General features: G+C 46.7%; 8 protein-coding genes across 8 annotated transcripts; 4 read left to right on the top strand and 4 right to left on the bottom strand.

Annotated features, from left to right (window-relative positions):
• Positions 1-5,235: 5,235 nt before the first annotated feature.
• On the top strand, positions 5,236-5,578 carry SNOG_16269 (hypothetical protein; the record flags this gene model as incomplete). Its single annotated transcript, XM_001806341.1, has 3 exons — positions 5,236-5,254; positions 5,316-5,479; positions 5,525-5,578. 3 exons carry the CDS (start codon positions 5,236-5,238, stop codon positions 5,576-5,578), a joined length of 237 nt encoding a protein of 78 aa, XP_001806393.1.
• Positions 5,579-10,332: 4,754 nt separating this feature from the next.
• SNOG_16268 (hypothetical protein) lies at positions 10,333-10,946 on the bottom strand (the record flags this gene model as incomplete). The annotated part of the gene is made up of 2 exons (XM_001806340.1): positions 10,333-10,786; positions 10,852-10,946. 2 exons carry the CDS (start codon positions 10,944-10,946, stop codon positions 10,333-10,335), a joined length of 549 nt encoding a protein of 182 aa, XP_001806392.1.
• Positions 10,947-12,371: 1,425 nt separating this feature from the next.
• Positions 12,372-13,959, top strand: SNOG_16267 (hypothetical protein; the record flags this gene model as incomplete). Its single annotated transcript, XM_001806339.1, has 4 exons — positions 12,372-12,485; positions 12,660-12,797; positions 12,855-13,668; positions 13,727-13,959. 4 exons carry the CDS (start codon positions 12,372-12,374, stop codon positions 13,957-13,959), a joined length of 1,299 nt encoding a protein of 432 aa, XP_001806391.1.
• A 1,798-nt stretch (positions 13,960-15,757) lies between these two features.
• SNOG_16266 (hypothetical protein) lies at positions 15,758-16,446 on the top strand (the record flags this gene model as incomplete). The annotated part of the gene is made up of 2 exons (XM_001806338.1): positions 15,758-16,183; positions 16,216-16,446. 2 exons carry the CDS (start codon positions 15,758-15,760, stop codon positions 16,444-16,446), a joined length of 657 nt encoding a protein of 218 aa, XP_001806390.1.
• A 1,141-nt stretch (positions 16,447-17,587) lies between these two features.
• Positions 17,588-17,806, bottom strand: SNOG_16265 (hypothetical protein; the record flags this gene model as incomplete). Its single annotated transcript, XM_001806337.1, has 1 exon — positions 17,588-17,806. One exon carries the CDS (start codon positions 17,804-17,806, stop codon positions 17,588-17,590), a length of 219 nt encoding a protein of 72 aa, XP_001806389.1.
• Positions 17,807-18,978: 1,172 nt separating this feature from the next.
• Positions 18,979-19,702, bottom strand: SNOG_16264 (hypothetical protein; the record flags this gene model as incomplete). The annotated part of the gene is made up of 2 exons (XM_001806336.1): positions 18,979-19,336; positions 19,431-19,702. The coding sequence occupies 2 exons, from the start codon at positions 19,700-19,702 to the stop codon at positions 18,979-18,981; spliced, it is 630 nt and encodes a 209-aa protein (XP_001806388.1).
• A 254-nt stretch (positions 19,703-19,956) lies between these two features.
• SNOG_16263 (hypothetical protein) lies at positions 19,957-20,502 on the bottom strand (the record flags this gene model as incomplete). Its single annotated transcript, XM_001806335.1, has 1 exon — positions 19,957-20,502. One exon carries the CDS (start codon positions 20,500-20,502, stop codon positions 19,957-19,959), a length of 546 nt encoding a protein of 181 aa, XP_001806387.1.
• A 701-nt stretch (positions 20,503-21,203) lies between these two features.
• On the top strand, positions 21,204-22,239 carry SNOG_16262 (hypothetical protein; the record flags this gene model as incomplete). Its single annotated transcript, XM_001806334.1, has 3 exons — positions 21,204-21,231; positions 21,359-21,879; positions 21,934-22,239. The coding sequence occupies 3 exons, from the start codon at positions 21,204-21,206 to the stop codon at positions 22,237-22,239; spliced, it is 855 nt and encodes a 284-aa protein (XP_001806386.1).
• Positions 22,240-22,653: the final 414 nt, after the last annotated feature.

The following is a 22,653-nucleotide window of genomic DNA, read 5'->3' as shown; positions in this document are numbered from 1 at the left end:
AAGAACTAGACTCTATTAGGCTAGATTAGCCTAAAAGACTACTTAGAGATAAAGAGTTACTTAAAGTAACTAAACTTACTAAAAAGATACTTATAATAATTACTACTTATAAATTAAGAATCTTTATAGTAAATAAGTGCTAGAAGAAATATATAAATAAATAAAAGCTACTAATCTTATTTAAAGAAGAAGATAAAATTATAATTTATACTAAAAATATATAATTAATATAACTAAAGAAGAAACTAGACTAGAAATTTGCTTTAGAAGTTATTAATAAGTAAATAAGCTCTTTAGTATTTAGAGTTAAGCTTAAGAGCTTTCTAAATATATACTCTATCTTTTATGCCTCTTTATTAGAGCTATATAATCTAATAAGTAAAATTCTATACTCTATAACTAATATTATAGATACTCTATATAATTTTAGAGATAATAATATCTATAAAGTAGATAAAATTATAAATAAGAGAATAATAAATAATAGCTAATAGAAGTACTTAGTTAAATAGAAAAACTACTCTAAAGATAAGTACTTATAAGAACTTAGCTTAAATATTTTAGAAAAATACTCTAAGAAGATTCTAAGATACTATATCTACTTAAATATAACGTAGAAAGTATAATAATAGCTAAATAAACTAAAATATAGATATTAGATACTAAGATTAACTTCTAAATAAAAGAAGAGAGTAGTAATAAATAAACTATATCTCTTAGAGCTATTATAGCCTATAATAGATTATCTTATATTAGAAGAAAATAATTAGTATTCTTAAAAATAAGTACTATATAATAATCTAATATAAATTTAGAGATAAAAGAATCTAATAATAAAAATATATTACTAAGAAAAGATAGAAGAAAGAATCTTCTTAGCATTTTACTATCTAGAGATTACTAAGTAAATCTACGCTAGAATAGCCTATAATAGCTTAGCTTAAGTCTTAAAGATCTAGGCACTACTCTTATAATACCTACTAGCTATAGTCTAAGATATAATAACTTAAAGAAAGCTAAATTAGCTATAAAAGGCTCTACTAGAGTTAGATTTAGATAATAAGAACTGCTAAATACTTCTTAGTACTATTAAGCTTTTTTTAAGCCTTATTAATCTTACTTATAAAGAGACTATACTTAGCTAAGAGAATAGAGCTTCTATTTTTCTCTAAAGACGTAATATTTATCTTAAAATCTTAAATTAGTTTTTTTAGCCTTCTCTTAGAGTTCTTATACTTCTTACTTTATATATTAGATTAGTTTACGCTAATATACTCTATAATAGCTTAACTTATTTTCTTATAAAGAGTACTAAGCTTATTCTTATTAATCTACTTAAGCTTAAGAATAGTCTTAATAAAGATATTCTAATAAGCCTTATGCTTAGTAATAATAGCTTTAGTAAAGTAATTATAGTAAATAAATATATAAGTAGCATTAGAACTATTATTAGAGTCTAAAGTGCTATTATAGTATATTAAGTTCTCTATATAAAGTATATATAAGAGCTTAGAATATAGTTAGTATCTAAATAGCTTATAATAGAGTATTATAGCTTATATAGAACTATATAAAGTATTTACTTCTTTAACTATATAGCTAAAGAACTATAAGCATTTTAAATATTAACTTTAAGTACTAAAATCTCTTTAGCATCTAGAGGCTATAGATTATAGGTATACTAAGTAGCTACTACAGCTCTTACTAGCTAGTCTCTAGTAGTAGAGATAGTAGAAGTAGTAATAATAGTTTAGTAGCAAATATTAATCTAACCTAGCGCTAGCTTATTAATATTAGTAATAATATCTAGAACTTTCTAATATAACTTCTTAGAAAGCTAAATATATTAGTTTATGCTATAATAAAGTATTCTAGCTTATAATAACTTACTACTATATAGTTAAAGTTACTAAAAAAGTAATAGAGGTACTTAAAGTATTAAGTAGTCTCTTTATCCTTAATCTTCTTCTACTAAGATAAGTAGAGATTAAGATAGTTCTTAGTATTCTCTATAGTATTAGAGAAGTTTATTATAATATAACTAAACTTACTAAGATACTTAAAGAAGCTTATAGCAAAAGATATAATATAGTAGTAGTATAGATAATAAATATATATACTATTCTCTATTATACTATTACTAATAGCAATTTAGTCTATTCTAATAGATTTAGAGATATTCTAGCTTAGATTAGTATAGAATAGAAGTAAAGAGACTTAATAAAGCTAGATTAAGAGATATAGTAGTTATTATAGAGTACTCTATATTTATTAGCGCTATAATAAGCTATAATAGAGTATTCTAGCCTAAATAAAGGTTAAAATTCTTATAGAAAAAACTAAAAATTCTTATTTAAAAGAGACTAAGAGAATATAGAACTAGGTTAAGAGTTAGGCTAAGCTTAACTAGTATTATAGATCTATATACTATTTACTTATTATTACTTAGTATACTAAGCTTAGCTAAGTAAGTCTCTTAAAGCTATAAATTTTAGTAATAATCTATAGAGCTCTAATATGTGCTTTAGACTTTAAATAAGCTATTATAGCTTATTTAAGCTTATTAAATACTTCTCTATATTAGATATATTTACCTAAAGTAAGTATATCTAAGAGAGAAGATAATATTAGTACTCTAGTATAGAGAGTGCCTTTAGCGTTCTAAGCAAGCCTAGTATAGCTACTAAAGAGCTAGTATATAGAGTAGAGAGAGAATTACTTCTTAAAAGTAGCAGTTTATCTATTCTTTATAATAATTCTATTAGTTATTCTTACTTTTACTTATTTCTAGCTATAACCTCTAATATTATCCTAATAATTATCTATTCTTATTTTTGCTTCTATTATCTATTTATATTCTTACTTCTAATCTCTATTTATATTCTTATTTCTATTCTTATTATCTAATATATTATTAGAGCTAGATTTCTTACTTAGCTATACTTACTTACTCTTAGCTTTTCTAAGAACTAAGATATAGAGTTTAAGTTACATAGTTAGTTACTATTTTATTATAGTAAGTTATACTTAATATAAAAGTAGTTAATTAAGTTATTAATCTCTAAACTACTTTCTTCTACCTCTATACTTTATCTAATATTCTATTAGGCTTAAGCTCTACGCTAATACACATTGCTCTACTATAATATTACTAGTTATATAGTTTTTAATACTTTTATTATTAAGTTTCTTAACTCTCTCTATATTAGAAAGGTTAGAGAGCTACTATAGCTACTCTTACTAGATTACTTCTAGTAATGCTCTTTAAGTATCTATTACTATAGCTTTAAGCTTATTATAAGTAGTACTTTTATATTTATCTTATAGAGTATTATAAGTTAATACTATTCTTACTAATAAAAAGCTTAAAGTAATTCTAGTTAATAATTATCTTCTTATAAAAGAGTAGAAAGAATTTAAATTATAAGAAGTATATAGATAGAAGCTATAAGATAAGTATACTAAGTAGTATTAAAGTAAGATAAATTCTTAAGAAACTTAGAGGTTAATTATAGAGAGAATATATACTAGTTCTTATATAATCTAAGATCTATCTAAGATAGAGCTAATAGATACCTAAGTAGAAGAGTTAAAGAAATATAATATAAAGTTAGATTTAGTGCAGGCATATAGACGCTTCTTAAGCTAGGCAGGTATTATTATGCTCTTAATACTATTAGCTGCATATACTAAAGCTAGAGTTACTTCTAATATATTATATTACGTTTACAGCACTAGTAATCTAATAGGCAGAAAGTTAAATTACTTATTTAAGTTCTGCTTAGATATAGCGCTAGCTTAATACTTCTAGATAAGAATAGTAAAATCTCTTAAGATGCTCTTAAAATTTTTTAAGATAGAGTAGTACTATTATATAGAAACCTAGGTTTATAAAGAAAGATATTATTCTATATACCTACTATTCTAGATCTCTTATAGCGTTAAGAAGACTTTTTTAATAATCTAACTAGCAGTAAGCTATCTAAAAGACTAGATACTAATTAGAACGTAATAATTAATAATCCTAAGCATAGAAACTAGATGTAGCTAATCGAAAAGAACTCTAAGAGCTACAAAGTAGTTAAGAGCTAACAGAGAAAAGTTAAGCACCTTACTAGAAGTCTACGTTGCCTTAGTATCTTCCTAATTCCTAGTTTTGTATTAATATAGACGGCAGAGCCCCTGTTTTGTCTGTTCCTTATAGGAGATCCTATAGCTTTTATAGCGTGCTATCCTACCACGTCCTTTGCTCTAACATAAAATACAGTGCTGACATTAACGCACAGCATAGCAGAGAAGTGCAAGACAGAGTAAGCTTATAAAACAACATCACTGCTATGCAAATGCTTATCTATATCCAGAGAAAAGGTTAGCATTTTTGTGTTTAAAGAGTGTATTCTGGTGCTACTATGCATCTTGTGCCGCGCACACCTTGTTGTCCATCTCAGACTAGTACCAGGACTCAGTGACTCAGAGCTAAGCCATTTCTAGACTCGCCCTTCCTTAAAACTGCAATCCTCTCAACTGCATTATTCATAGCCCTGATCTGTCCCGTCACATCGCTTGCCTCGTTGCTAGTGAGGCTGACCGCTATAATCGAGCGGCCGACGCCTCACGCCCGTCCTAGCGCCATTTTACTGGGCATATAGACGAAAGGTGCGTTCTTGTCTTCACATAAGAGTGAGAGATAAAGTGTAAAGGCAAGGGGCTCGGCATCGCTAGCTATGATGATGAGCTTAGAGGTGCCTCAGTTCAACGTTCTAGTTGCTTCATTGGCGCCTTTAGAGAATTGGTGGTAGTAAGTTGCTTGCTGAATCAGATCTAGAAGCTGTTCGGCGAGGTTGGTGTCAGCGATAGGCCAGGCTGCGGATAGCGTAGACACAATAACTGCTGCTTGGAGGTCAAAAGACGGAGCTTTCTTTTCAGTTAAGCTTGGGTTCACTGCTTAGCTCGCCTATGGGTTCCTGTAATCATTAGCATGCATATATCTATTAAGCATTCCGAATACTTACACTGCATTGCTCGCCCTTGCAAATGTTGTAGTAAGTAGTGAGAGACAGGTCGTAGATGAGATGACGAAGGCTAAGTTCCAGAATATATCTGCTGGGGCTTATCGATAGCAACAGTGTGACACATTCCCTATTAACTGCGCGCCGTAGACCCTTACTCGCCGGCTATGTGAAGCGCGCGTCGACATAACGCGTCGCGCAAGCCACGTATCACCTCTTCAAGTCGATGAATCTCTATGCGACAAGTAAGTAAGGTACGCTCCCTAGTTCCTGTGTACGTTAAGTACTAATGCTAATAAACCGCAGAGTGCTCTGTCTTCCTCCTAGGCCTCGACAATGCCGGCAAGACTACGCTCCTCAAGCAGATAAAAGGCGCCTACGCAGCCTCGCACCCCAACCTCAGGACCGTTCCTACCGTCAGCCAAAACATATCTCATGCGATTGTAGGTCGGCTCGTCAACTCTGCAGAGGTATGTGGCGGCCTTAGTAAGGCTCTGATCTATAATTCGCATCAGGTTTTTAATGCCCTTCTCGAGGGCAGGCTTCTTCTGCATACGTCGACTACTTAAGTTTCTTTAGCTTCCTCGATAGCTTAGGATATAGACCCTTTCCTTCGCTTTCCCGTGGGTAAGGACATGAGTGTCGAAGATCTGGGTGCGGTTGTAATCAACAGTGCCCGCAGCTATGTACATGCTTTTGATGCTTCGAGCCTCAATCGTAGCAATAGAGGGTAGCGTATTTCATATAGCATTCGAGGTTATAATTCGCCATCTGCTGGTGATCCTTCATTAATCAGAACAAATAGATAGAAGAGAGAACTTACGAAACTTTACTCAAATGGCTAACATGCTGTAAGAGCGGACTTGCAGTAGGTACTGGTAAATTAATAAGCTGCACGATACTTGAACAATGCCTAGAAATTCCACCACGTGCAAAGCTTCTAAGCCTGCCACCTCAACACTACCACATTCAGTTCCTCAAACTCCTTGCCCTCGTGTGCAAACTGTCTCGGCAGATTCATACTCCTAATACCCTCACAACTATTACGCAGATATAATGCAGGCCCTTCTCTGAGCTATCCCTAAAGACCTGGACGTCTTCAGTCCAAGCCCGAATGCCACACCACTTAATCAATTTGTCCCCGATACCCTGGCGCTGATAGTCTGGATCTACAGCTAGCGTCGGGAAACCCATCTCTCTGTACTCGCAGTAAGATAGCGTGAAGTATCAAAAAGTGCGAAGCAAAAACAAATGCACTCACTTTTGCACTATAAGTCTAGGTTCCATGTTGCCCGTTCCTCTTTGCTACCAGTATGTATGAAAGTAGCATATCCTACAACTCTAGGCAGCACCTTCTTTAAAAGAAGAGGAGCTGCAGTTGCTTCAGGAGTATCTTCTAGCTCTGCTACCACGATGATTTGGCCCGGTATATAGAGCAGTCTCTTGAGATTGTAGAGGAAGAAATGGCGATAGTCGTAGTCATAGATGTCACGAAGTAGAAAGAAGTGATCGTAAATAGGCTCTCCTCAGAAACTTTCGGCGCTTATTCAAGCAAGTGTGGGAATATCTGCTGCGTATGCTTCACGAACCTTGACTTTGATTATTGCGAGTAGTTATGAAGTTGAGATAGTTGCCTATATAACAACAAGAGCGAAGAGGTTAATACAACAAACATTTCTATTCCGTCTATAAATACACTCCCAACGAATAAGACTGTTGCCAGCCTGTGTTATAGCGTTGATTGCCAAAGGCAGCAGTACCTCTAGCGTGTCAGAACAAAATACAGTGATTCAGGACTCTGATTCACAGCAGCTATTGTAGCGACGCCTGCACAGCACTGTCCTATACATTGATAAAGGGTGCATGGATGGGCTCGCATAGGGATTGGTAGAAAGACGCAGGGTTCGCAGAATGATAGTGCGACTATGAAGTTCTGTAGATACCTTGTTGGCTTAAGTCAAGAGGATCCGGACGGAGCGGGAAGGGACCCGCCGGGTCCTTTAAGCACTAAGTTTAAAAAGAGAAGTATAGATGTATAAGCTGAGCGCAGCGGACGCTTACCCTGTAGAGTTGTACACGAGTACTGATGATCCCCCTTTTTGATCGCTGACTTTGCAACTAAGGTAGGGTAAATCAACTTGATAGTTTTCCTACTCGAATAATTCCAATACGGCTTTAGGACCTGACGCAACATCTACATCTCTCGCCTCTGCATTCTTCCACCTTGCACAAAACGCGGAAGTCTACAGCAAGCTCTGCTTGCAAGTACGCTCGACGTTCACGAGCGTGAACGAAATTGTTCCTTGGCCCAGGCTCAATAGCTGTGTGTATCTGCGCGCATGTCCAAGAAGCTATGCGAATGAATCCCGTGAATGGAGGAGCTCTATGGCGCGAGGTCCTTGGGGGATAGTCACGGACATCACATTCCTGCTAGTGTCGATGCCGTGATCTACAGTATCTACCATCAGGCCGACTATTACCCACAGTCATACTAGTACCGACTTAGGCGTCGTATTTCCGTAGCTGCTATAGAGCTCGCGCAGTCTGCGTAGGCGCCCTTCTCGATTTCCTAGAGGCTGCGTTGGTACAACAGCAGCTATAATGCAGTTGTCAATCAGTCTCGCTACATCAGTCCTTTCATATATCATGCGAATACATGCTGATATGAATTCGGCTAGGGTTGGTAAAGGTATCAAGGCGAGCGTTTTCTGAGAAGTCTCAAGAAGGAGTACCAACAAAAGGTACTTTTCTAGTATTCTGCATGGGGTAATGGTGGAGTTCAGAAAGACGGACGACAGCTAGGCTTGCTGGGCAATACCCACAGATCTCATACATGTAGGTAAGAAGCATTTGTAGTTATTCATAGCAAAGTGACCAAGAACTCACATCTAACGCCCCCTCGCACATTACTCCTGTCTTTGGCAGGCTATCGGCTGTAATCTGACCAGCTAACAGTCGCAAATGAGAATAGATCCAAGGCAGAAATGAAAACTTGCAATGGTAAAGAGGGACGCTAGTCCTGCGCCTACGCCGTAGGCTTATGCCAGTATATTGGAGCACACTATATGCATGCAACTTTCCATTCCGCTTTTCGTCAAAGGAAGTCCGTTCAGCGCAGCGCCATCTTCCAGAACTTCTTACTGGAGAGCACATTCTCTCAGACGATACATTCTATGGTCGCTCCTTTTCCAAGTATGCAGAGGACCGTTAAGCAGTGGCGTAAGACTGGCTTCTTCTACATCTGCAACCACGGTGTGTCTGGCAAACGCTTTTCAAAGAACTCCATGTGATAAAGAGGAGCTCAATACGAAAAGTTGCGCCTGTTCCGTGGGCGGAGCTGAGTGAGACTGAGATGCTGGGCCGCACGAGATAACAGAATTGGGGCTATCAAGAAGAGCTAGACGCAACGGGTGGAGATGGAAAGTATTCAGAGCTGGATGGCAGACGGGGCAGTGTGATATGTAGCCGAGAGAGGAGGACTTGCCAGGACTTTCTTAGCGTATCAAAGAATACTACGACAGGTTTTGCAACTCTCTCGTCATCTCCAGCTATTCGCCTTTTCCTCTAATACTTTGATGACATGGCAACTCATTCTGGCGGCATCGCGCGACTGTACTACGCTGCACAAAGCCATACATGGAATACAGAGACAGAGCAAGCACGTCGGAAAACGACCGCACACGGACTTTGAATGCTTTATAGTGTTGTTACAATCGAAGCTCTGGCTTCAAGTACTGCCGCCAGACGGGAAGTAGGTCGATGCCATTCTGATAGAAAGGGTTTTGGTAGTCAATATTAGCGACTTTATGAGTTTGTACCCAGATACCTTGACATTCAGAATTCTCGCGACGAAGAGGCTAGTGAGAATTACAAACGGACTGTTTAAAAGTACTGTATAGCGTGTCTTGAACTCTTCACGTGAAAGGGTAAGCATATCCTTCTTCTCAATCAACTAGAATGCTACCGTGAGGCCATATCTCGCTGTGTCTCGGATGAGAAGCCGGCCAAGTATCTGCCAATTACCGCGGGAAAGTACGTGCTCGAGCGGCTGCAGTAAGCGTTGCAGGACATTGATGTAAATTGTAAATAGAGCGAGAGATTTAAATACTCTCTAGAGAATGACGCTGGCATAATTGGAGACTGCTGCTGCCGCCACTACTCTTAAAACTATCGTTGCCGAATATCTCCCTACTTCACACATGTTTGACGAATACTCTAAGATGCCTTGTTCAACGCTTTGAGATTGATGCTGCGCAAATAGTCTTCCATCTTTAACATATGGAAGCGGCCTAGTTCGTGCTCAAACTGGTGCGAGGACGCAGGCCAGCGACTGCGTCGCTAATTAAATGACCTTGCCGTTAAGAAAGATACTCTACGGGCTCATGACATCCATAATGCGGTTGACGCCAGCTGAACAAGCTCAGCAAACTAAGGCGGAAGCGTTCGCGCTGCCACCTCCTTCCGATCCTGCCAAACTGCACTATCGATAGGCGTACGAGAGTGTAGAGTCTTCTTTACCATTCAAGTACCACACCTAATTGAGGCGACAGGTCTGCGTAACCACCTCGCCAGGAATCGTGGACACAATCAGCTGCACACCCTTTGCGGAGAAGAAGCACAACGTGTCTCTGCATAACCGCGCGATATCAGAGAGACAGCAGCTCAGCCACCGTACCGCGCCATGCTACATATCCCGCGTATTGAAGTAGATGCCAAATGGTAGAGTTTGCGCCATCAGTTCCAAGCAAGAGGTCTGCGCGCGCCGTTGTGCGCGCCCTAGTCGTTGACAAACAGGACTGCAATCTCATTGTGCTCCGTCTTCTCGAACACGATGACTTTACAGCCATAACAGCATGGCACGACTCGTTGAAGATACCTTACTAGGACTCCTGTCGAACAAGTGCCGGAGTCTAGAGTACAGCACGCTCCAGCTTGTAGCCTCCTGCAACCTCTTCGGTGTGCATTACTTCACTATCCGCGTTGATGTGCACACGCTGCGTGTTCACGACACTCAGTCCACCCCAGCACCGGCATTGTCGAAAAAGCCTTCATACCTGCGCCGCAAACGATGCCGGTGCCCCCGGCAGACAGCGTGGGCGTGGACGAACATTCTAGGGTCTAGACTCGGTGGCCTAGCCGCTTAAGAGTGATTGCGGCAAACAAGCCGCAGAGCGATCCCCTGCCTCCGGTTGCAAGTCAGAACAGGTGTTTGTAGACTCAATCTTTGTTTAAATCGCTTATACTTCATTTTCTTGAGTCTACAATACCACTGTCGAATAGTGGTGCAAAGGCATTGGTACCCTAACTATAGGCTGGAACTGCATCACCACAAAATCCCCAAACTATAGTTCAACTGTTCGAACTGTTCGATACTGTACTGAAGGTTGCCAACTTCCGTCTCTGCCACCCGAAGCTTCTCCTTGTCACCTTCCTTGACAGCACCGCTCACCTTGTCCTGGTAGTCTGGAACAGCCATGACCTTCTGGTGGTTGACGGCCCCCATTGCCTTCTGCAGCTTAGCCATGGCGCGCGAAATCTCGACATCGATGTCGACATGGCCCTTGATATCGAAGAATACTGCGGCTACGGAGCTAATTGTATAGACGGCGGATCCTGTAGGCGCGGCCTCGGAAATGCCGAGGATGGTGAGGTCAGAGACTTCGCGCATGGCTTTGCCAACAAGGGAGCGGATCGAAGGGAGCGAGGTGGGAATCGTGAGGATCTCTTGGTTTGTTTCATCAAGAGCTTGGATGTAAACGCGGGCACTTGCTTGTAACCTGTACTCGGAAATGAGCGATCGAATGCCAAGGGGGTGTCTACGGGCTTTTTTGTGTCTGCGAACAACGCGGGAAGGCTTCTCAACATGAGGAGTGAACAGAGAGCATCAGGATCTGCATGCGCAAACGGGAACTCGATGCGCGTCATGCTTGCCAGCATTGCGCGTGTGTTGTTGTCGTGGTGGTGGTGTCGCTAGGCGCACAGTCAGCACAACGCGGTAAGGCGCAGACCACATACGACATCATCGTGAATCGACGAGGCAATCTTCACGTAAACGGCGCCGCTGACGCAGGCTAGTATCATACATGTCGATGTATCTCGTCCTCTCTAAAATGGATGGTCTTTCCCTCACCTTCCCAAAGCAATATTTTCACGCTGATAAGCCAAGGAAGTCGCCATGAATACTGTAAAATTCGCCACTCACGTTGAGCTTTCTGTATATGCAGTAGAGCCTCGATCGAAGGCGCGACCATACTATCCGCTGCGCTGCGCCCATAACGACCGAGAGTCGGGGAACAGCCATATCTCCACCTTTGAAGGCCGTTCGAGACCCTGCTTCTGGACCTGGCATCTCCCATGTCACCAAGCGATTACAACGACAGCAGGAGCGGAGGAAGCTGAACTGCAGCAACATGGCAGAAGCTCGGAGGATGAAGATGACGCCCTCATGCACTACACGAGATCGCGTCGCGATGCTTCTGACTGCGATCTGGATTCCTCATCACCCTCAGCAACTGGATCTGCGTCGTTATCATCGTAGCTGCGACGCCGCACGTCCGAGACTACCTCATGGTGAAATAGCAAGCGCGTGTACCGGACGCATGTGGGTACATGTAACGGGCATTGTTTCTTGGCAACAAGTGGTGATGACGTGATCAAGGAATGTCTACGCAGGATTATGAGCTGTGTTGTTAGAAGAGCAGGCGGCCAAGTAACCGGAGAGCAGTTTCCCTGGTACGGCGATGATAAATCTCGCGAAGCAATAGCAGGACAGAACATGGTCTTCTTCACGGGATACATGTGTATCGTGTTCGAAGGAAGATCACCAACTTCGACTCGCAAATGCAGGGGATCCGCTACAGTCGGTTTATGGAGCGGCCTCTATCAGAATGCATCCCACTTGAGCATAGTAGTCGATCCCGAAACAAAGCACAGCCGAATTCCGTTTCTCAATGTCGCAGAGGCGAATGCATTGGGAGATATTTTCAGAATATGCCATTTGAAGCAAGCTAAGTGAGCTCTTCGTGGCGCAGGGCATTGAAAGACGTATCCATGAAAGGCGCAATAAGTCGCCTGGGCAAGTACGACGAAAGCGAAGTGAGAATAGATGATATTGCAAGAAGAAAAGGCATCTACACTTTCTGAGAAAATTCCTCCGCTAAGATGCTTGGAATCTTGACGTTCTTGTACCACCAGATGCTTGGAGCGCTAGCTTCATGTACCACCATCGCGCAGGCACGTGCTCAGGCGTATTGACATGCAAACAATTTCGCACTCCCTCTTCCTCTACTCATGAACACTTCTCAGGTACAACTTTTCTCTAGCTGAGTCACACAAAGTCCGAAAACAGCGTCATCGCCCGCTATGGAGCCTTCAGCACGTGCATGGGCTGCACGTCTTGAGCGTTCAGTGGAAGCGAGTTCAGACCCTTTGAGAACTAGTGACATGACCGTGAGAGGTTCTGATGATTCTGTGCGAGTAAGTTAGGTTCACCCTATTCATGATATCATTGACAAATCGTGTAGGGACATCGCGTTTCCGCTAACCTCGCACGCTTTGGAGCCGAACGTCACCCCATGCGAGAGCGTCAAGATAGTATCACCGTCTGTCGCTTCTTCTCTGTCGCTTTTGCCTCATTGACATATGTGATAGGGTTATCAGGATCTCTGGAGTGGTCCCACGCCCGCAAGACAGACCAACCCACCACCTTTCGTCATAGCCCTAGTAGTCGCTTTCATGGACACAATCACCCAGTGGCTGATGGGAATGAGGAACGGATTGAAAGCCTGGGTGAGCTTCTCTCTGTTCTCCTCGCAAACGACTTCAAAATGTGCTAAACTCGTGCAGGTTGCGCGCAAATACCCTCCTTTCGTCGACCCACGAGCAAGCGTACGCTTCTATAGCGAGCCACCAATCCGCCTGACACGAACGTATGATAGCGAAGGCTCCAAGCCAGGTCATGATGATGAGGTCGCAGGCGAGCACACCAGGCCTGCGGCCAGCAGCTCAAGGCAAACATGGGAGGGCAAGAACAAGACCATCGAGATACCAGGATATCAGAGTGCACTCGAGAGACACGAGGCAGAGCTACAGCATCGTGCCAGAAAGTTGGACGGAACCATACAGCCTGTGGGCAGCAGCTCTGGCTCTTCCATGCACCTGGTTACAAGCCCCTCATCTTTGAAGCCTGGTCAGACCGGCCTTCCGTCTCCTCATAGCCCCGACCATCCTCGGTCCGTTCCTAGGAGTCTGAGTCCTATGAGTATTTCTGACAAAGCTATGGAACCTGTCCGCGCGAGCATTAGTAGCCTGATCGAGAGAACTCTGATAGCTTCGGAGGATAATGGCCGCCAAAAACATGTCTTGAGAACACTTGATGGAGAGGGGAGACAAAACGCTGAAATAACGCTCGAACTAGGTGACGGCGACGTCGTCGCTGAGGAATCAGCCCACAATCACGACACTTCAGGCCCGACATCCTCGTCGGATATGCACGGCAAGGACAAGCAACAAACACCCACTGTTGCGCGACAGCCACGCAAAAAAGGCGGCAGAGGAAAAACGTCCACACAAGTTCCTAGCGCTAGCAAACCATTAGCGAAAAAGGACGACCCCGATGCAACATCCATACCTGCACACCTCCCTCAGCACGACAAGCGTAGTGAGTCAGCCCCTGCTCCATCTCGCGCTGATCAACGGTAAAATTAACATGCGTACAGGCGAGAAGAAACATTCGAAAAAAAGCAAGCCGGCCGCCACGGCAAAGCACGATCCTTCATCCCCGTCGACATCACGCAGCACGCCACGCTCGAAGCGGATCACGGCAGCTGCTTCTCCCACGTCGGCACCTGCGCCTGAGCCAGCGGCAAATGGCCGTCGCACTCGTCGTAGGGCTAAGAAGAAGGGGAAGGAGACGGGGGCGGGACAGCTCGGCGTTGATCCTGACGCGTAGGATCGCCTGGTGGAGCGTTTGGCAGGGCGCGATGAGCAGGACGGCTATGCAATGGGCAGGAGTTTGAGTCTTCAAGAGCTTTTGAAGGTTTCTAGTCTTTTACACAGATTGATATGGAAGTGGATGTATTTCTTTGATTACCTCATTGTTGCGAATGCTTTTGTGTTTGGCCCTGCATCCGATTACTGTGCTTCGCGGCTTGGTAGCAACTAAATGGAGGTGATAAACTGAGTTCCATGACGATCTTGACAAAATGTGTCTGCACTGACGACGCTCGCTAATCCCATTGCTGCATGAAATCGTTGTTTAGTGTGAGCTATGGGCGTGGACACTAGAATATCTATGATACACATTCAGCACTTTGCAGACACGTCCTCTGTAATTAGTGGGTCTTTTGAAGAACTCGTCGCAGTATGGCGATCATGTGAGCCGATATCTGGATAAGCTCAATAGAAGAGCTTCCATTACGAATATCGCACTTATTGGGAAGAGTAACGATAGCGGAGCGTCGGAGGTTTGACGAGATTAACAGTACTGCATTTCTCTTACTCGTTGGTTGAGCTGGGTGGGCGCAACGAGCCTGTTCTGGCAATTGCGTTGACACACATCACAGCCTCCCAGCGTCATGCGGAAAGCCGGACCTGAACCCGCAGTCAATGCCCTTCGTTCCTCTGTATCCTCACTCCTAAAAATTCGAGGAAACGATATCAGATACAGTATGAGACCCAGCAGAAAGAGACAGCGATGAATGGATGACAGGGTACTTCTCACAGAGCAGACTGAGCCCCCTTCGCACCGTGGGAACGTTGCAGCGGCACCATCATCTGTATTTCTCCAGATCTAGTTTGAAAGTACCTGTAGTGTATACTGTTATTCCACATTACGCACTCCTTTCTACGGTGCGCGCGCTTTCTCGCTGACTGAAGCAGCTCAGCCCACATCAGACACAGCCCGCGTACCATGGGAGATCGGTATGGACGCTACTTGTGAGGAGCCCAAGGTGGGAAGGACCAGTAAGGAGCCCTTGATTGGTTTTACGACAAGCTGTTTTGAACGATATACGAGTAGTCGGCATCGACAGGTTTGTCTGCTGTAGGTCATTGGGGTTAGAGGCTAGGAGGGGACGGCACTCGATGTGAGTACACACGACAGCTGTGTGTGCCTCGAAAAATCATAGAAGGTAGTGATACTGATTGGCAGACGGTTTGGATAGAACAGCGAGCTATCGAGTACTTGATAAGGTCTGCTCAGAGCAAGAAGTGGAGTGGTAGAAACTTGTGGCCTTGATGCTGGGACTTTTCGAAATGATCCTTACACTCAATGACAGCGGTGTGAGCGCAGTATGCTGATGTCGGGAAGTGTGACGATGAAGATGCAGTAGTTGGCCGTTGGTCGCGCCACATGTCTCGATGATTGAGGCGGGCGATGTTGCAGACATGCCGAGAGGCAGTGCCAGAATCAAAGAGTTACTTAGCTAACGAACGAATGTTGTGCTTGCTCGCTTAGATATGAAAACTCATCACGAGGCATTTGCAGTAGATAAAAGTGCTGATGGTTTGGGCAGTCAGTCCTGATCCAAATCGAATTAGGTGAGATGGACCATGGAGGAGCTGGGCGCAAGGGGCAACGATGGATGAGCACAGTCACCAACTTGGTGATTTCTTGCAGTGACGACCGACTTGGAGGCGGTCAGTCCTAGCGAAGGTTCAAACTCTCTCAAGCGTGCGTGATCTTGGTACCAATAGACTCGAGGAATTAGTGTTTCGTGCCCTTAACACGGATGGTGCAAGGAGCCCCAATGGAAGCCGCCAACCCCGTTGCTGCCACCGATCAATGCGCGGTGACGCCTGCCGAGGTTGAGATTGAAGGCGCATGCACAGGGGAATGGTCAATCCAGAGCCTTGTAACGTCAAATGAAACATACATGAAGAAGAAAGTGCCTTGGGCAGAGGATAGTCAATCGATGGGCAGGGATATTGGGCGCTCGAGACCGCGCAGTCGCAGTGGAAGCATCACACCAGGCCCTTCGCTTCACTGCCTCACGCGCCTTCGCGGCACATGTCCGCCACCAACCGCCCCCACAGCCCCCACAGCCCCCACAGCCCCCACAGCCCCCACAGCCCCTACGGACTCGACCACGGCCCCAACCGCCGGCTCCTCAATCCCCAGGCGCCTCATCAGCCTCACAGACCCCTCAGCCACGCCCGCAATCACGCCGCTTCTGGTCGTTGTAGCGCGCTGAGCTCCCAGTCCCAGTCCAACTTGTCCGCCCTGCTCGACAACTTTCGCCCAAACTCCCGCGGCCATGATTTGGTCCGATTGGCCCAGCCCCATCGGCCAGCAGATCCGCCATACGAACAGACTCGAGCGGGTACAACAGAAGTACTCGACCAAAATAACGTGCTCCAGGCCATGGCCGAGTTGGCCTGCTTCTCCACCGACCTAAGCGCCCGCGCTGGTGCCGCCACCGCCGCAGAGCTGCACTGACATGTGTCACGCAGTGGCTGCATTGTACAGCGCCTCCTAGAGCGCCAGACTTGGGACATACATGCAGTGCGCGGGATGTGCGCGCCATGGTTCAGCAGGTCAAGGCTGACCAACGATGCTTGCAGCAATCGAGACAGAGGCGCAAGAGCGCTTCCGGCAGGCTGAGGCCGTGCATAGTGCGCGGGGAGAGTACATGTGCGAGCAGCGTGAAGCTCACCAAAAGCACGCGCAGGAACTCGGCTACTGCTACACGCAATCACGCTGATGGGGCGAGACAGGAGGCGCAAAGGCATCATGGCCAGGTGTACCACCTCGACACGCAGCGAACGCGGACGGTGCAGCGTCGCCCGTTCGAACAGACTGCCAGCAAGGCACAGCTGGGCCTTGCGGTCCAGTCTGCGAGGCGCATCCAGCACGACAAGGCTAACCAGCGCGAACGGGAGTGCAATTCTGCGCGAACCCCGACCCGGCGCAACCGGATTCCGTGCTGCCACAGGAGATATAGCACGTCGTGAACAAGTCCAGTAGAGTGCAGCTTCATTGATCCCCAACTACGACGTACCCCCTTGCCTCGTCCAAGTCGTTACAGAAGACGGGCCTCTCGTGACCTAGTGGCGCGACTTCGAGCATACCGACACGTACGTCAGTCGGGCCCGTTCTTGAATTCCGTCTCCTGTTCAGCTTCATCAACTTTGCCTTGCAGTCCTTCTTTCTCTCAGTTTGCAGCGTGAAGTCCTTCAATTCGCATGTCCTTGATCCTATCCGCCTGATTTGTTTCCTGGCTTTGTCTTCTAGTCCTTTCACAGCCTGTTCCTCTCTCAGACAACAGCATTGAGTTTGCCAATCTTCACGTCTTTGCTTTCGTCAATCCGCTTCATGCGCTCGAGCTCACTGTATCTTGCTCACATGTCCCTTGACGTCTTGCAACCCCTCAACAATGCACTCGCTGAAAAGTCGGGAGACTCTTTCGTATTCCTTTTCCTGTTCGTCCAGCTAGTGCTTCACCGCGGTGGTTTGCAAGTCTCCCGGGACGCCAATAAAGATATGCTGCAAATGCTCTGGCCACTCCTCCAGGGCACAGCATCGCGAAGCATGTGTAGCTGGTGCTTGTGTTTGCCCATCGTTTCTTCCATCTCTTTCTTCAGATCATTGTATCCAGCTCAGCTTTCGCGCATCCCACGTCTTCGAGACGATCTGTTCTCTCGTAGAGGGTTACTATTATGAGTTGGTTGCGCTTGTGGACGCCATCGTTGAGGCCGATGAGTTGCGTGATGGCGGCTGTAGGCGACAGGGCTTTGAAAGCATCGGGCTGCCTCCAGATGTCGTACGGGACTTCAACAGTTGCGCTTTGTGTGCTCATTGTGGCCAATCGCGTGGTGAATGAAAAGATGCCGAGGGGCGCGACGCTCTTGAAGACGGTGTGCCCAGTGTGGCTTCGAAGTGTGTCTTTGTGGCGTAGCAGCAGTTACACAGGCAGTCTTAAAGGCCAATAAGTCGACTCCGACCGCGCATGACTTTCAGAAACAAACCAATTTCATGATTACATCTTGTGAGTCGCGGCCAGGGACGCAGCCGCAGCCGATGGAGAACTTCAGCATCCACCGAACATGAGCTTGGCAGCCGTGGAAGGCAAGTAGCCCTGAAGACATACAGAAACACAAATCCCTTGTTGGACATGACAACGGCCTCCAGCGCTGTATGGACCTGCGTCGCTGCTGTCCACTTGATTTTGACGCACAGAGGACAAGGTCGACGAGAATATATACCAATCGCACCACGCCTTTGATCCTTCAAATCCCAGTAAGAGCCTCCATAACATGCTCGCCAATTAGTGTTTAGTCGAAGAGCTATGGTAGACTGGCGAAAGAAGTAAGACACCAGACTGCTGTTGAATGCCAGAGAGCGAAGGATACCTTCGCGATTGAGTGGTACAACGACGCAACGCGCAACGTCTTTGGGCCCAGGGCGGTTTGAATTGTGATGCAGCTTGTACGTTGTGGCCGGGCCATGGCGTGCGCCAGTTCTACGAGTCTGACATGCCGAAGCAAGACGCGAACGAGCCCAAGCATGGGCATCCGCAAGTCAAAAGAGATACGCGGCTGGAGCGAGATGACGAATACATAGGCACGTGGCAACAAGACCTTGTCACGCGGCCATCTCATAGCCGGCGTAGGCGATACCTGGATATTCGAACTGGCAGGCAGTGCGTTCTAGAAAATTACTCCACGCGTGGAGGAGAGAATGCTTACCCGCTCTAGTAGCTCTTCTTGGCGAAGTACTCGTCGCAGCATCACTTTCATCCGAGGAGCGAGTACGGGAGCAAGAAAGAATGCGGCACACTTACAAGTAAGGTAAGCTTATGCTATCGCGGTCGCCCTGTGTGCTCTCTGATATCGCCAGAGGTTTGTAGTGTTAGCCCTGACGACCAACGAGGAAGAGCGCCAGAGGCGGGTACTTGTGAAGTTGGAACCTATAGTGAGGAGAGGTCAAAAGCTACATGCATCAGTCATGGAGGTGCAGAAGGAGGAAGAGTCATTGACCGAGCATCTGTGGTTGGGACGGCCGTCGATACACCTGGCCGAGCAAGATCAGCATGTCCCAGGTCGATCTGCTCTCTGTGGTCTTGCCGTCCCAGTCCGTTGACCTGTCCACTACATCAAAGCCGCCGTTGCTGTCCTCGGCTATATACCACTGCTCCTGGGCGGCCTCTTGCGGATTTTCCTTGTCCTTCGTGTTCGCCCTGCACATGGCATCGGAGATATTCTGGATGCGTGGCTTTGAAAGCATCACCGCAGTCTTGTACATTGCCCATGTTTGCGAGCGCACACTCGCTCGATGGGTATGCTGTATGTGTCGACGGAAGAACTGATCTGCAAGCAAGACGCGCTCCCTGTTGAACGCATGTAATTCGGTGTAGTTCCAGCGGATCGTGCAGTTTCATATCAGGACATCGAAATGGCATAAGAGTCTCCAAAGGAGCATACGTGATGGTCTGCGAAATGAGAAAGAGACCCACGACTACACCAATGCCCATAGTGTACGGCACGGCACATGCGATACAGCCTAACTTGCGGTAGATCATCGAGGTGATGATTATGGGAGTGAGCACCATCAAGGGAACTACGTAGAGGTTGGGGTCCACTCCATTGATAGCCTGGAAATCGGATGGTTGGCGTGTGTTGTGACTCATCCGCTTGAACAGGCACAATGATGTCATGCAAGCAGAGGGTTGGTTGGAAGAAAGCGGTCCTTCCATTATTTTGAGACCACGACAGCTTATTCGGCTGCCCGGCACGTACATCAGCCGGGTAACGCTACCAATAGTGATCATGTATGACACTGACGTGTCCCAGTCCACTTGAAGAAGGCAATTTGATAGAGATCCTCCGCCTCTTCTTCCCACCTCTTCTCTACGTTCAGTCGTACATTTTCGCATAGTCCGCTACCCCAAGCATCATTCACAAAGCATCCATATCTCCACCAAGCTGATATGTGGTGATCAGTGACTGCTCACAGCCACCAGCTCATTAGTTCCGTCGTTGCCATCACCACCATCATCACCACGACAAACTCCACCACTCCGTTGACCATGCACCAGGTAGCAAGGCCGATACACCCCACTCGGCCCGACAAAGGCAGCGTCTGCCACAGAGCTGAACCGCCGCCAGCTACGCACCACGAGTACATGTCGTGAACCCAGAAACACGCCAGCTGGACGTATTGCCACGCCAGGACGGGTGCATGATGCACCTCGGCCACATCTGGTTCGTGAAGCCAAGCAACCCGAGAGTATAGCAAGACCGTGCCTCTCCAGAGTCGTAGTCCTTGTGAACACACGGCGGCGTAGAGCGCCATATACCGGGGACTGTCGTAGTCGATCAAGCCGCGAATACCACCATCGTGCAGCAGGTAGAGTGTGGGGAACATGTCCTGCATGTCCAGGCTGCGGAACGCTGTGGCGAGTCTGTCGGCTCGAGATGCGGCAACGACATAGCGGTATGCGAAGGCGAGAGGCACAACCATGACGAAGGGGACTTTGGAGATGTGCTCAGCCATGACGTAGTCGAGGGCGGGTGTTTGCTCGGTAGGAGTCGGAGGCGTGTTGACCTGGTCCAAGGTCGGTTTGGGAGACAGGCGCTCTTTGGGGGAGGTTGGGACCGTCTCGTCCAAGAGCGGCGTGGTGTGTCTGATTGGCAAGATGAGGCTCCTAGGGCCAGTTGAATTAGCAAAATCAGCAGTAAAAGCGCCGATAATACTTACATATCTTAGCAGAAAGCGGTGTGGGAGAGCATTGAGGTTGTGGGTAGTGGGAGTGTTGCTGCTTTACGTCGTTGAGATGCAAAGCTAGCAAACACCAAGACATGGGTACATGCAGCTGGACAGCTGGCCATCTCACGGAGCGGTCTGATGAAGTGCATCGTATCCTTCATCAACTCTCCATCACAACTTTGGTCTGTTTGACAGTGGTCATCGCTTCGACGCAGAACCCCTGGACTTCACGTCGTGTGGTTTGTCTTGTTGCGGACGCTGGTAAACAAAGAGGTTGCAGTGTCTCAAATTAGCACAAGGCAACCACGCCCATGAAGGCCGGAAATTGAACACCGCCAACAGCAGATCTTCAATCAAAGAAAGTCTTTGTATTATTCGCCGGCCGTCTTCATAGTCTATTCAAAACGACCGCAGGTTGCTCTTTCCCGAAAGCTGAACACTACTGCATCCCGAAAGCTCAAGACTACTGCATCTCCACCCCTACCAACATGGGCCTTTTCAACTCCAAGCACGAACGTCCGTCTCGGATGCGTGGAAGGACCAGTAGTGCGCCTGGTCGCCTTGAGCTGAACACTCATTATCCCGAAGACATCGAAGACGACAGCACCGATGACGACGATGCTACTCCCAGCCCCGCCCCTAGGCATCTGCTACAATACCGTCGAATCTATGAAGCACAACATCCTCGAGACAATCAAGCACAAACTCCTCGAAACAATCGAGCACAACATCCTCGATACAATCGAACACAACGTCCTCGAAACAATCAAGCACCACCTCATCCGGATGCGGACAAGCCTGTGCAGAGCATTGAGATTGATGCCCCAGTCCCCACAAAGCAGCCCCAAGGTACAAAGCGAGTTCGTCCTGACAGTACCCTTGGCGCAACAGAGAGACACAGCTCGCGCTTCTCACCAGCGGCCCGACACCACTTGCAGCATCAAGGCAACAGGCCTCCGCGCATTCCTCCACATGCTCCTCCACATGCGGACAGGCCCGCGCATGGTATGGACTCTGATGCTCCAGACTCCGCCGCAAGCCATCCACGAGTTGCAAAACGCGTCCGTCGCGACTGGATCCTTGGCGCAACAGAGAGACATGGCTTGCGCTTCTCACCACCAGCGGCCCGAGACCACTTGCAGCATGGAGGCAACAGGCCTCCGCGTATGCCTTCACGTGCGGACGAGCCCATGCGTGGCATGAACTCTGATGCTCCAGACCCCGCAATCCATCCACCTGTTGCAAAGCGCGTCCGTCGCGACAGGCGCGTTGGTATGCCAGACGGACATGATTCGGGCCCATCTCGACCAGCGAACGAAGGGCAACATCGCCGTGACGCCCGCCCTCTGTCTGGAACAGAGCGCCGCCCGGCACGACCTGTGGAACTCGAGCCTCAACCTCAACCCCAACCTCGGCCTCAACCTCGTACTGCGTCTCGCCCCCGACGCAACATACCTGAGGCCCTGCGCACTAGTGTCCTACCGCGTCGACGCAATCCCTCCCGCGTGTCGCGGCCACGACTGAACTCCTATGAGAGGATAGTTTCGCCTTCTGCTGAACCTGAACCTCAAACTCCAACTCCCACTGTGTCTCGTCCCCGACGCAACATATCCGAGATCCTGCCCTCTAGTGTTCTGCCGCGCCGACGTAATCTCCCCCGCGCGTCGCGGCCACGACTAAACTCCTATGAGAGGATGGCTTCGCCTTGGGTAACAGCAACTGACACAGTCCGACACGGAACCATCGATCCGGGCCTGCATAGAAAGATTAAGAGGAACGAGGAGTTTACCATGGATGGCCCGGCCCATGGCAGGGCGGCTAGACGGAGATAGGGAGTTGGACATTGAGCTGGGAGGCGAGATGGAGCAGAGATTAAAGAGCCGCTGCTAGGTAGTGCACTGGCTTCGATTGGTCGCGGTTGGTGGAAAGGCGGTGTCG

This window comes from Parastagonospora nodorum (assembly GCF_000146915.1).
Source record: "Parastagonospora nodorum SN15 chromosome Unknown scaffold_44, whole genome shotgun sequence".
NCBI lineage: Eukaryota > Fungi > Ascomycota > Dothideomycetes > Pleosporales > Phaeosphaeriaceae > Parastagonospora > Parastagonospora nodorum.
Note: the sequence above shows the minus strand (reverse complement) of the source record. Positions and strands in the feature narration are given on the sequence as shown.